The 12,891-nt window shown below is 35.2% G+C and overlaps 1 protein-coding gene across 1 annotated transcript; it reads left to right on the plus strand.

Annotated features, from left to right (window-relative positions):
* Positions 1–962: 962 nt before the first annotated feature.
* Positions 963–6,524, plus strand: LOC137240418 (uncharacterized). Its single transcript, XM_067766656.1, has 5 exons — positions 963–998; positions 5,288–5,530; positions 5,598–5,909; positions 5,974–6,233; positions 6,295–6,524. The coding sequence occupies exons 1-5, from the start codon at positions 963–965 to the stop codon at positions 6,308–6,310; spliced, it is 867 nt and encodes a 288-aa protein (XP_067622757.1). The 3' UTR covers positions 6,311–6,524.
* Positions 6,525–12,891: the final 6,367 nt, after the last annotated feature.

Raw genomic sequence — 12,891 nt, forward strand, 5'->3', positions numbered from 1 at the left:
TAAATTTTTGTTCGACTTATGGCATTAAAAGTATCCTAGACAAATTAAATGAAAAAGGGCGGAGCCACGCCCGTTTTGAAATTTTCTTTTATTTTTGTATTTTGTTGCAACATATCAGTAAAGGAGTTGAATGTTGACATAATTTACTTATATACTGTAAAGATATTAACTTTTCTTTTAAAATTTGAATTAAAAAAAATTTTTTTTTTAAAAGTGTGCGTGGTCGTTCTCCGATTTCGCAAATTTTTATTAAGCAGGCATACAGTAATAAGAGTAACGTTCCTGCCAAATTTCATCATGATATCTTCAACGACTGCCAAATTACAGCTTGCAAAACTTCTAAATTACCTTCTTTTAAAAGTGGGCGGTGCCACGCCCATTGTCCAAAATTTTACTAGTTTGCTATTCTGCGTCATAAGTTTAACTCACCTACCAAGTTTCATCGCTTAATCCGTATTTGGTAATGAATTATCGCACTTTTTCGATTTTTCGAAATTTTCTATATCGAAAAAGTGGGCGTGGTTATTGTCCGATATCGTTAATTTTAAATAGCGATCTGAGATGAGTGCCCAGGAACCTACATACCAAATTTCATCAAGATACCTCAAAATTTACTCAAGTTATCGTGTTAACGGACAGACGGACGGACGGACGGACATGGCGCAATCGAATTTTTTTTCGATATTGATGATTTTGATATATGGAAGTCTATATCTATCTCGATTCCTTTATACCTGTACAACCAACCGTTATCCAATCAAAGTTAATATACTCTGTGAGCTCTGCTCAACTGAGTATAAAAACAATTTTGTATAAAACAATATGAGCATGTCTCGCTAATTAAATACCGCAAATTGAGATATCATTACGAAATCGGAAACAGAATAGATTGGTACAACAAATACCGAATGTGAAACTTGACGATTGAAGTGACGTTAGAAACAAGAGTAAAATTTTGTAAAATGGGTTTGGCGACATCCGCATTTAAAGCAGAAAATGTAAGTTTTGCACGCCATAAAAGCCGTTAAAGGTTTTTTTTTGGAAATTAGCTATTATATTTGGACCGAGAGGCAATCAGAACGCCCACTTTGAATGTTTTCTAACTTAACACAATTAGCAATATCGCCATGATTAGTGACTAACCCTACCTTGATATTCTATAAATGGTAGAGCTAAGTACAAAAATTCAAAAGCTATGAAAATGCGTGTGACTTTGCCTCTTTTTAAGTGAATCTCTCTGCAATACTTTCGAAGGCAAAAGTTGTACAAGAATTACCTAACCCGAAAATATCTTCGTTTTTATGACGGCAGCTGCTTGCTGTGAATAACGGAGGTATAGGATGGAAGCCAGAGCCACTTTTTATACCCACCAGTACATTCGCTCGCCTGTCGATCCGTTATTTGATATGTCTTTATTTTATTCTGTACACAAGCTTATTCAAACATTGACAATCCATTAAGAAATACTCAGGCCTCCTTCTTTTACGTTTATATATTTTCCTCTGATCAAAATGTCAGCGATTTCAAGTGTCTAAAATACTGGCTAAGGTAGAGATATAGCTCGCTCTGATTATACTTGATTGGCTGTTTCCCTGGTTTACTGGAGGCAGCGCCCTTACCTATTCCGATTTTCCAGGAATAGCAAAGGAGAACAGATAGATTTAAACCATACGTCAGGTAGCTGAATCCCTCATCGAAAAGGTGGTTTAAGAAAAGACATACCATCGGATCCAATTCTCGGCAGAAAGCCCTTGCGCACATTTCTGATATGACATAACTTTATCTCCAAAATGTATGGGTGTTTTGTCATTAGCCCGCTAGTAAATCACCGATATTTGGAAGGTTACCATAAGAGCAAGAAATGACAGAGAGTAAGTAGAAGTTTATTATTTCTGGGTCAGCATCGCCTGATCAAACGAATATAACATGATATTGAAAGGGGTTCTTCCCAGATTTAGATACTTTTACTTATTTGTTTTTAGGATCTATATAAAACCAGGGATTGATTGCTACAACCGTTTGAATATGGGCGTTGCATCGCTCACATTTAAGAGAACAATCCGAAGCAAATTTGGAAATAGTAGTATTGTTATGAAGCAAAGTGCTTACAGCCTCTTATGGATAAAGATAATTATTAAATCGCCCCAAATTTGTATTTAAATCTCTAATAAATATATGTATGTAAGAGTACACAACTGGGTGTATATTTTTCGGTTTCACAGGCACTAAGATCCTCCTTACTTGTTCAAATATCGTTTGCCTTTCGACGACGACGCCGCTAATTATGGCTCAATTTCATTGCTCGCATAGATATCGGAAAATTATGGAAATTCGCAATTTTTTCAAATATAACTGTAACTACATACTAGCACTTTCAACACCAACGACGGTAGTAAGTCAATAGCTTAGAGTAGGTGTGTTGGGGGTAAGTGTAAGAAAATTTTAATTTCCAATCGCGCTCACCGAGAAAGCCAATTAACTTTGCAACAAAGCAGCGGGCATTCGGTAGTAATTTTGCCAAACTGGCACTATCCAGCAAACCACTCCACAATGCAATCCTAAGCAATCGCCAGCCACTGAGACCTTTGACTCCTATAGCTCTCATATACCTATGTGTACTTAAGTATACGTAGATGCGCTACTTTGTTGACGCTCAGTAAATGTTTTGCGAGATGAATGTGTTTTATTGACGACGTGGCGTAATTACAGGCATAAATTAATTTCACGACCGAAAATTGCTTTGTTTTCCTATTAAATTGACTGCTCAAGTTAGGTGGTTTGAGTATAAGCGAGTGCTAGACGGAAAGTGTGGCTGTTCTTGTCGTCCTATCCTCTGAGTTGCGTATTATTGTGTTTAGCAGCAATTTCATGGTTCGACTTATCATTTAACTTTCACGCTTACACCTCAAATGCTCAGCACAAATATATTTGGTGACATACTCCTTGCTATGTTTATAACTAAACTAATTTTGTTTTGTGTAATTTTATTTTATTCCTTTCTTTGTAAGTGAGTGTCGCCAAGGTGAAATGGGTGGCTCAACCAACAGCTGCTAATAAAGTGAATATATGTACAAATGACAACACTGGGTGGTTCCGAAGGTAATGCAATTAGTTTTTGTTTTATGTTATAGTTTTACCTTACACACCGATGATAAAATGCCATACGAAGTCCAACATACAACCTTACGCCGACTTTGAGTAACGATATCCCTCTCTTTTGCGTTCTTGTTTCAAATACTTCGGCTTTTATTTGTTTTTCTAAGCCCCTAAAGCCCCAGTTGGTGGCCATCGTGGTGTAGTTGCCTAACTAACCAAAAGACCCCCACGTCTGGGAAACAGGGAGTCCATACATTGACCCTGATGAAAAGGTTTGGTCCACGAATGAATCAAAACTTGATAACAGAAAAACGGAAGCTGGCATCTTTGGCGGAACTTCAAGGAATCGTTACCAATGAGATGCTACCCCACTACTTTTCAGGCATACATATATCCATGCAATAGAAGTTTGCGGTAGAGAATGCCATTGTCAGACCACCAAGAAGCCTTACGTACCTGGCAGCCTTACGCATTACATTTTGCCTAATTAACGCGAATTAAGCCGGCAGATTCATCTTCAACGAAGCAATAATCAAATAATTCAACGACTGGCCTTTTCAAATGGCAGAACCGGCGCCGGTGGTAGTGTTACTCCCGTTCTATAAATCCAGCTCCGTTAACATGCACAGTCAAAGGTGAGTAAATCCACAGCCCCTGGAGAAAAGCAGGACTTTCAGAAGCATAGATTTAAGTCATCAGGCATGGGCGCGCCAATTTAAGCGTTCAACCATGAAACATGTTCAAAATGACACTGAAAACGACACAACATCTAAGCAGCTTTATCGTTCCAATATAAATCAACAGAACGCCCCTTATTCGTTTGAAGCCAATTACACGGTCAACACAAAATTTGACTTTGACTTCAAAGCATTAAATTTAATTCTTTAGGTCATAATTTGACGAAAAAGCAATATATATGGCATGAAAAAGTTTGCTTTCCTATTTAGGAAACCGCTTGAACGAAATTTTTCAAAATCTGCGGTTTTAATTTTTACTTGAAAATGAAACAATTCAAATAAATATTTTTATTAAGTTTTAATATCGCAATAGCTTACAAAAAAGTGGAAAATGTTTTTCTTTTATGTTAATAGGTATTATCCCTCAATAAACCCCAAATATAGTCTCCCAAAATGTTTTTATTATCTTCGTCTTGATAACGCTATTCGAAGAAGAGCCTAAAAGCTCTGCTTTACTTTTTGGTAAATTTAAATCTCCAATAAAATCATTAAAATCTTCAGTAGTACACAGTAAAAAGTGGAGTCTTACTTTTAATACCAGTTGCTATTGAAATTAAAGATTTTTGGTATTAAATTTGTGTTTTAATTCTTAAAAGTTTTATTTTAAGACCATGAAATATTATTGAAATAAATTTTAATCCAAAATGGTTTTGAAAATATTAATACTTTGCAGTTTTAATCTAAGACCAAAAAATATTGAAGTTCGCTCTCTAATATTTTAAGTATCACTGGTTTAAAAACAAAACCAAAAAAGTATTAAGAAATTCTCTCACTCTCAATTATATTAATGTTACTCGGCTCGTTAGTACTACTGGCTTAAAAGTAAAACCAGGAAAGTACTAAGACGTGCTCTCACTCCCAAACCTTAATACTTTTTAGTTTTAATTTAAGATCAGAAAGGCATTAGATGCACTCTCCAATATTTTAAGTATTTTTGGTTTTAAAACGAAACCAAAAAAGTATTAAGAAATTATCTTACTCCCAGTTATATTCATTGCACTCTGCACATTAGTACTATTATTGGCTTAAAAGTAAAACCAGTATCACTTGTCCGACTATTGGGAATGTACGATGTTTCTGAAAATTAAATACGAAGAAGAAGCGCGTTTCATTAAAATCACAAATCCTGAAAGTCGTGAGTTCTCGACGAACCAAGCAATTGTATCAAGTAAGTAATGTACATAATTAATGAAATTTTGCAAAAGTAAATTGTATTTCTTGCCAGTTGTGGAGCAATTAAACATTAGTATCGATTGTGCAATAACATTGAGAGACCGCGATGGAGCTGAAATTTTTATGGACGATTTCCAAGAAATTATTTGCCAATATAAAATCTGTAGCTGGTTTTGATTGGAAATAAATGAAAATTTGCCAAAGAAGGGATCACCAGTTGCTAAGAGTTTAAATCACGAGGTAAGTATAAGAATAAATGCCAAAGTTTATTTTAATGGTAGAGTATTCACCAGGAGTTGCAAAACTACCTCCGATGTGGAGATTTCTCATCCATTCTTGAGGAATACAAACAAACTAACAATTTAAGTGATAGCTACCGACGTTCCTTAGTGCGCAAGTGTACCAACTTTTTACGAAAGCATTGTGGAAATTACCCTAAGCGTGAGGAAAAAAATGCACTAGCTGAATCAGTGATACGTCTTTTTCCAGTTTATAAGGTTACTAACAGTAAGTTTGGAGGAATTGTAAGTACACAATAAGATTCCCAATACTGCGTTAAAACGTTCTTACGAACCCTAAAAATCATTTCAGGATTTATTCTACAATCTGGAGGACAATTCGGGCTATTTAGTTGCAAAGCTACAAAACATAAATAATAAACTTAATAAAATCAGTAGCGGTGGCAACAAAAAACGTAAACTGTCTGAGGCCGAAAAGGAAAGCGATGACGACGCGGTGATTCCTGAGCAAGATCTTAATTTTTTTCAGAACTGCGTAGTTGCGGAGGAATTGAGTTTGGTGCAGCAGAAATTGCGAGAAACATTAAAAGCAAGACAAAAATTTATTGCAACTGCAGTTAACGTTTTAGAATATTTCCCAATATTTTTATATGATTCGTCACTGGTAATGTATAAAGAATTATACCACATACTTGCATACATTTAATAATAATAATAATTTTTTGTAGATTGATTTTGATTTTAATCTTCGATATGGAGAAGCGATTTCGAAAGGTTTTTTAGAAAATTGTGAAAAGTACGAAAGCTGTGTGGAAAATATTTTCATTGATGCGAGTGGCGAATCTAATTTGCGAAACTATACTGATTGGTCCTCTGAAGTGCTACCTTATTTGATTTTTTTTAAAGCTGTTGCCATCTACTGCAAATGGACGTGCCCAAAAAAACAAACTTTCAAAAATCTGTCGATAGTTTCGTGTCTTTTGAAAACGTAATTTGCAATCAATGTTTTTATTCTTAATCAACACAAATAACAAATTTATTTTTTGCAGCTCAACGCCCCAATAACAGAAGTTACAGTGGCGTCTAGTCAGCCCACTATTATTGCAGTTGGCCAAGATAAAGCCACAATTTCCCACTATTTTATTACCATTGATTGTAAGACGACAAGCATTCGATCTTAATTTTAAAGCATTTTACGTATTTAATATAGGGAAAGTACGACATTTGAGAATGAAATTATTTGTGATCCCCTATGTAATTTCAGTTTTGAAGATTTAGATTTAAGTGCACAGAAGTTTTTATCTAAGACATTTGATAAAAACAAAATGCCTCAGGTATTAATAATAAAAAAGTTTAAATGTAAATATGGATATTTTTATAGGCCAGAATTTATGTTAAATTTAAGACTAGAAAACGGAATTCTTACATTCGGACAAATAAAAAAAAATATATCTTATCGACAATGAAATTTACTTAAGTTTAGAAATTTTTGTCAGTAAGAAATTTAATTCCATGTTACAGTGCTTTGAAATTTCTTCAACAGAATATTTAGAAGTAGTTGGTTTATATAGCCTAAAAATGTAAGACCATTTGAAGTCCACAATATACATTCGAAAATGTGTTTGTCAATGACCTGTGAAATAATAGAATAAAATCTAGTATTATTAAATTTATATAATTTATATAAATAAAACATGCATTTCTATTTAAATAATTAAATTGTGGTTTTATTTTCAGCACACTTCAAAATAATACTCATTTTAATAAATATCAAATTTCAAAGATTTCGGTTGAATTTCTTCCAAATTTTACTTGAAGAGACTATACGTGGGCTTATAATTTTGTTGACCACTGTATGTTTAAAAAACACTCCCGGTTGGTTTTATTACCAAAAATTAACTAAATTCAATTAAATTTTTGGTTTGGATTCAATGCCTTTTTAGCATTAAAATATCATTTATGGGATTATTTTAATACCAAAAAAGTATTTTATCCAGTACAATTTTGCCTTGGATGCAATGCCTCTCTGGCATTAAAATATTAATTATGGGTTTATTTTAATACCAATAATGTACTACATCCAATTCTATTTTGTCTTAACTTTAATTCCAGTTTTAATTAAATCTGTTTCGGTACACGGATAGATCCAAAACCATTTTAGTTTTATTTTAAAACCATGAAATGTATAGGAATTAGTCCCATGGCTTGTTTTTCAGAGAGAATCTTTGAATGAAATTCCCTCTCTTTGATAAAACCAGCACTGTTTTATAATATACTTCCTGGCATTGTTATATATAAATGCCAAATAGGTATTAAAAGTAAACTAAAATTTTTACAGTGTGATGAAATTATGTTTTGGTTGTTCTGGTGTCGGTAAGAACTCTTTATCGGCATTGCTTTTTTAAGAAGTAAGAGATGATCCACTTCTCTGCGATAATTTTTTCGGTGGCTCTGGTAATGGTCGTGTCAGATCGTGTGCGACTGGAGCAGAAAAAGATTCAAGATCAGGATATTCGATAGGTTTTGCATTTTTACCTCTACGTCTTTTACGCGGATTCACAATGCAAAAGTAGCAGTCTTTAAGGTGGTCTTTTGTACTCGCCAGATTCTTGGTGTTGCAAATTTCATAGATTTTTCTCACCTTGATACTAACCTAAATTATAGAAAGAGAAATCAATATGTCTACTTTATTTAATTTACTATTTAAATAAAATTTGCTTACCTTCCAAACATCTTTTACAATAACTACAAGCAACATGTGGAGCCTATGTCTTATATTGATTCCAAACAGGACAGCCAAAATATGCTTCGTAGGCTTCACAGAGGATGAGAGGTATATTTAATTCATATTTTATATCTCGAACTTTAATAAATTTCCCACCTATATAACAAAAAGCATCAGCTTCATATTTACGCTTTCGCGACGACATTTTAGGCTATTCTAGATTTGTACAAAACACCTCTAGCGCCATGAGTATTGTTACTATAACTATTACGAAAGCAAACTTTATACCGAAAAAAGGTATTTTCTTTTCGTTTTTGTATATAATAAAACAGAAAATCATGAAGTACACTTTAGGACAAAGAACAAAATTTTTTTTATAGAGTCGTGCTATAAATACCAATGGAGACCAATTCACAATCTATTTATTTTTGTTTTAACGATAAAGACACTCCCCGATGGCTTTGTCGATTGTTATCGGTGTTGATGGACTGTTGCCGGTTATAGATAGGGTACGTTGCGGTAACTAGTACCATTATTATAATAGCCCGACCATCTCGGAAACGATCTTATATGACCACTTTGAACCTTCCATTACATAAATCGCACAAGATAGCACCCTATATAAATACTAATTCGAAATACTTTTTGGCGGGCCCAATAACAAGCATACCATTGGATATCTTTGCATGTCAAAAAATGGTATGCCATACACTCAAAAAAGTAGTTGCTCAAAGTAAAGATAATGTCAATGGTTTTCTAGCATACAGATTAAAAGAGCTTAACTTCATAATAAAAAAACAATTCCTAAAAATATACACCTGTTCAGAAGAAAAATTTGATATCTATGTTGGCATATTTATAATTTATAATTAACTGTTTTAACTTTTCTCAAAAGGTGGCAACCTTGTATAAACATATAAAGTACCAACAGCCAAGAGTCAGTACAAGTATAAACTTCAGTTAAAGTTGACAACTTTGGTTGCTTAAACAGAGATGAGCAGTAAAATTTTATGTCATCGATAAAAGTGGCAAGGTTAAGCTCTAGTCAACTTTAACTGATGTTTAAACTTGTACAGAAAAACTGGGTCTAAGGGAAAGAGCTATGGATGTATAATGTTACGTACAGACTTTCATTCAAATAAGTCATGTCTTTTCCGAGAGAGTAGTGGGTTTTTGTGTGGAAGATTAGGTGGAAACCCTGCAAAGAACTCTTTTCGTTGGATTGTGATGAAAAATACTTTTCTCGTTTGATTTTTTGAAAATTTCAAATATGCTGCAACCTTCTCAAAACACACTTATTGGCAACACTTAGATATATCTGTGCGTATCGATTGTTGAGTGGACTGACTCGGCAGGAGTTTCGAAAAAGTCCGCTTACAGAAAGCGATTGAATAGCGCCTATTTCGGAATTTTTCAGAATTCAAAAGCGCCCTATTTGAGCTTTAAGTCAATATATTTTGACATTGGCTTTGGATATTATGAAAACAATTCTGTAATAAGGCGTTTTGAAACGATTTTGAAATGGGGTGCTTTTAAAAAATATTCTCAGATAGGTCATTTTCGAACTGTCAGCTGTGAATATATAAATATACTTCTTCGATATATAATATACTTCTGAAAATAGCTTATATCGCCAAAAACCAATCTAGTTTATCACATTTTGAGGAAGTTGTTTTTCTAAGTGTGACTCACTCGCCGTATAAGTAGCCAAAAGTAGGCAATTTTCTTTTCGTAAATGTGCCACTAAAAACCATTAATTCTCGTTAACGTGCAACCAGACCACTCACTCCCCAATAAAATCCTTATGGAACTCCTTTGCCAAATACATATCTTTTTAGGTGTGTTTATGTAGACGTAGTTATTTATGTAAGCCAGTGTGAGATACATTTGGTCCTGATATTCTTGCCAATGTTCTTCGGTGACATATTTTTCGTTAACGTGTTTTTATACTCAGTTGAGCAGAGCTCACAGAGTATATTAAGTTTGATTGGATAACGGTTGGTTGTACATATATAAAGGAATCGATATAGATATAGACTTCCATATATCAAAATAATCAGGATCGAAAAAAAATTTGATTGAGCCATGTCCGTCCGTCCGTCCGTCCGTCCGTCCGTCCGTTAACACGATAACTTGAGTAAATTTTGAGGTATCTTGATGAAATTTGGTATGTAGGTTCCTGAGTACTCATCTCAGATCGCTATTTAAAATGAACGATATCGGACTATAACCACGCCCACTTTTTCGATATCGAAAATTTCGAAAAACCGAAAAAGTGCGATAATTCATTACGAAAGACAGATAAAGCGACGAAACTTGGTAGATGGGTTGACGTTATGACGTAGAATAGAAAATTAGTAAGAGTTTGGACAATAGGCGTGGCACCGCCCACTTTTACAAGAAGGTAATTTAAAAGTTTTGCAAGCTGTAATTTGGCAGTCGTTCAAGATATCATGATGAAATTTGGCAGGAACGTTACTACTATTACTATATATGTTCTAAATAAAAATTAGCAAAATTGGATGAAGAACACGCCCACTTTTTTAAAAAAAATTTTTTTAAATTCAAATTTTAACAAAAAATTCAATATCTTTACTGTATATAAGTAAATTAAGTCAAAATTCAACTCCCGTAATGATATGATGCAACAAAATACAAAAATAAAAGAAAATTTCAAAATGGACGTGGCTCAGCCCATTTTCATTTAGTTTGTCTAGAATACTTTTATTGCCATAAGTCGAACAAAAATTTACCAATCCTTCCCAAATTTGGTAAGAGCATAGATTCTATGACGGTAACTGTTCTCTGTGAAAATGGGCGAAATCGGTGGAAGTCACGCCCAGTTTTTATACACAGTCCACCGTCTGTCCTTCCGCTCGGCCGTTAACACAATAACTTGAGCAAAATCCGATATATCTTTACTAAACTAAGCCCACGTACTTATCTGAACTCACTTTATCTTGGTATAAAAAATGGCCGAAATCCGACCATAACCACGCCCACTTTATCGATATCGAAAATTACGAAAAATGAAAAAATGCCATAATTCTATACCAAATACGAAAAAAGGGATGAAACATGGTAACTGGATTGGTTTATTGACGCAAAATATAACTTTGGAAAAAACTTTGTAAAATGGGTGTGACACCTACCACTTAAGTAGAAGAAAATGAAAAAGTTCTACAAGGCGAAATCAACAGCCCTTGGAATCTTGGCAGGAATACTGTTAGTGGTATTGCATATATAAATAAATTAGCAGTACCCGACAGATGATTTTCTGGATCACCTGGTCCACATTTTGGTCGATATCGCGAGAACGCCTTCACATATACATCTAAGGGCCACTCGCTTTTAAACCCCTCATTAATACCTTTAATTTGATATCCATATCGTACAAACACATACTAGAGTCACCCCTGTCCCACCCTAATGGCGATATCTCGAAAAGGCGTCCACCTATATACCTAATACCCACTCCCTCTTAAAATGCTCAGTAACACCTTTCGTTTGATACCCATATCGTACAAACATTTTATAGTCACCCCTGGCCCACCCTAATGGCGATATCTCGAAAAGGCGTCCACCTATAGACCTAATGTCCACTCCCTCTTAAAATGCTCAGTAACACCTTTCGTTGGATACCCATATCGTACAAACATTCTAGAGTCACACCTGGCCCACCCTAATGGCGATATCTCGAAAAGGCGTCCACCTATAGACCTAATTCCCACTCCCTCTTAAAATGCTCAGTAACACCTTTCGTTTGATACCCATATCGTACAAACATTCTAGAGTCACCCTTGGTCCACCTTTATGGCGATATCTCGAAAAGGCGTCCACCTATAGAACTAATGATTACTCCCTTTTAAAATACTCATTACCACCTTTCATTTGATACCCATATCGTACAAACACATTCTAGAGTCACCCTGGCCCACCCTAATGGCGATATCTCGAAAAGGCGTCCACCTATAGACCTAATGGCCACTCCCTCTTAAAATGCTCAGTAACACCTTTCGTTTGATACCCATATCGTACAAACATTCTAGAGTCACCCCTGGCCCACCCTAATGGCGATATCTCGAAACGGCGTCCACCTATAGACCTAATGCCTACTCCCTCTTAAAATGCTCAGTAACACCTTTCATTTGATACCCATATCGTACAAACATTCTAGAGTCACCCCTGGCCCACCCTAATGGCGAAATCTCGAAAGGGCGTCCACCTATAGACCTAGTGCCCACTCCCTCTTAAAATGCTCAGTAACACCTTTCGTTTGATGCCCATATCGTACAAACACATTCTAGAGTCACCCCTGGCCCACCCTAATGACGATATCTCGAAAAGGCGTCCACCTATAGACCTCATGCCCACTCCCTCTTAAAATGCTCAGTAACACCTTTCGTTTGATACCCATATCGTACAAACATTCTAGAGTCACCCTTGGTCCACCTTTATGGCAATATCTCGAAAAGGCGTACACCTATAGAACTAAGGATTACTCCCTTTTAAAATACTCATTACCATCTTTCATTTGATACCCATATCATACAAACACATTCTAGAGTCACCCCTGGCCCACCCTAATGTCGACATTTCGAAAAGGCGTCCACCTATAGACCTAATGCCCACTCCCTCTTAAAATGCTCAGTAAAACTTTTCGTTTGATACCCATATCGTACAAACACATTCTAGAGACACCCCTGGTCCACCTTTATGGCGATATCTCGAAACGGCGTCCACCTATGGAACTAAGGATCACTCCTTTTCAAAATACTCATTAACAGCTTTCATTTGATACCCATATCGTACAAACATATTCTAGAGTCACCCCTGGTCCACCTTTATGGCGATTTCTCGAAAAGGCGTTCACCGATAGAACTAAAGCCCATTCCCTTTTAAAATACTCATTACCACCTTT

The sequence above is a fragment of the Eurosta solidaginis genome, chromosome 1 (genome assembly GCF_040869045.1).
Source record: "Eurosta solidaginis isolate ZX-2024a chromosome 1, ASM4086904v1, whole genome shotgun sequence".
NCBI lineage: Eukaryota > Metazoa > Arthropoda > Insecta > Diptera > Tephritidae > Eurosta > Eurosta solidaginis.

Bases quoted from the DNA above. Each gene is read 5' to 3' on its own strand.
- LOC137240418 (XM_067766656.1), top strand. From the start codon at position 963: ATGGGTTTGGCGACATCCGCATTTAAAGCAGAAAAT. The intron at 999-5,287 runs GTAAGTTTTGCA...TTTTAATGGTAG, and splicing joins CCGCATTTAAAGCAGAAAAT to AGTATTCACCAGGAGTTGCA. The intron at 5,531-5,597 runs GTAAGTACACAA...AAATCATTTCAG, and splicing joins ACAGTAAGTTTGGAGGAATT to GATTTATTCTACAATCTGGA.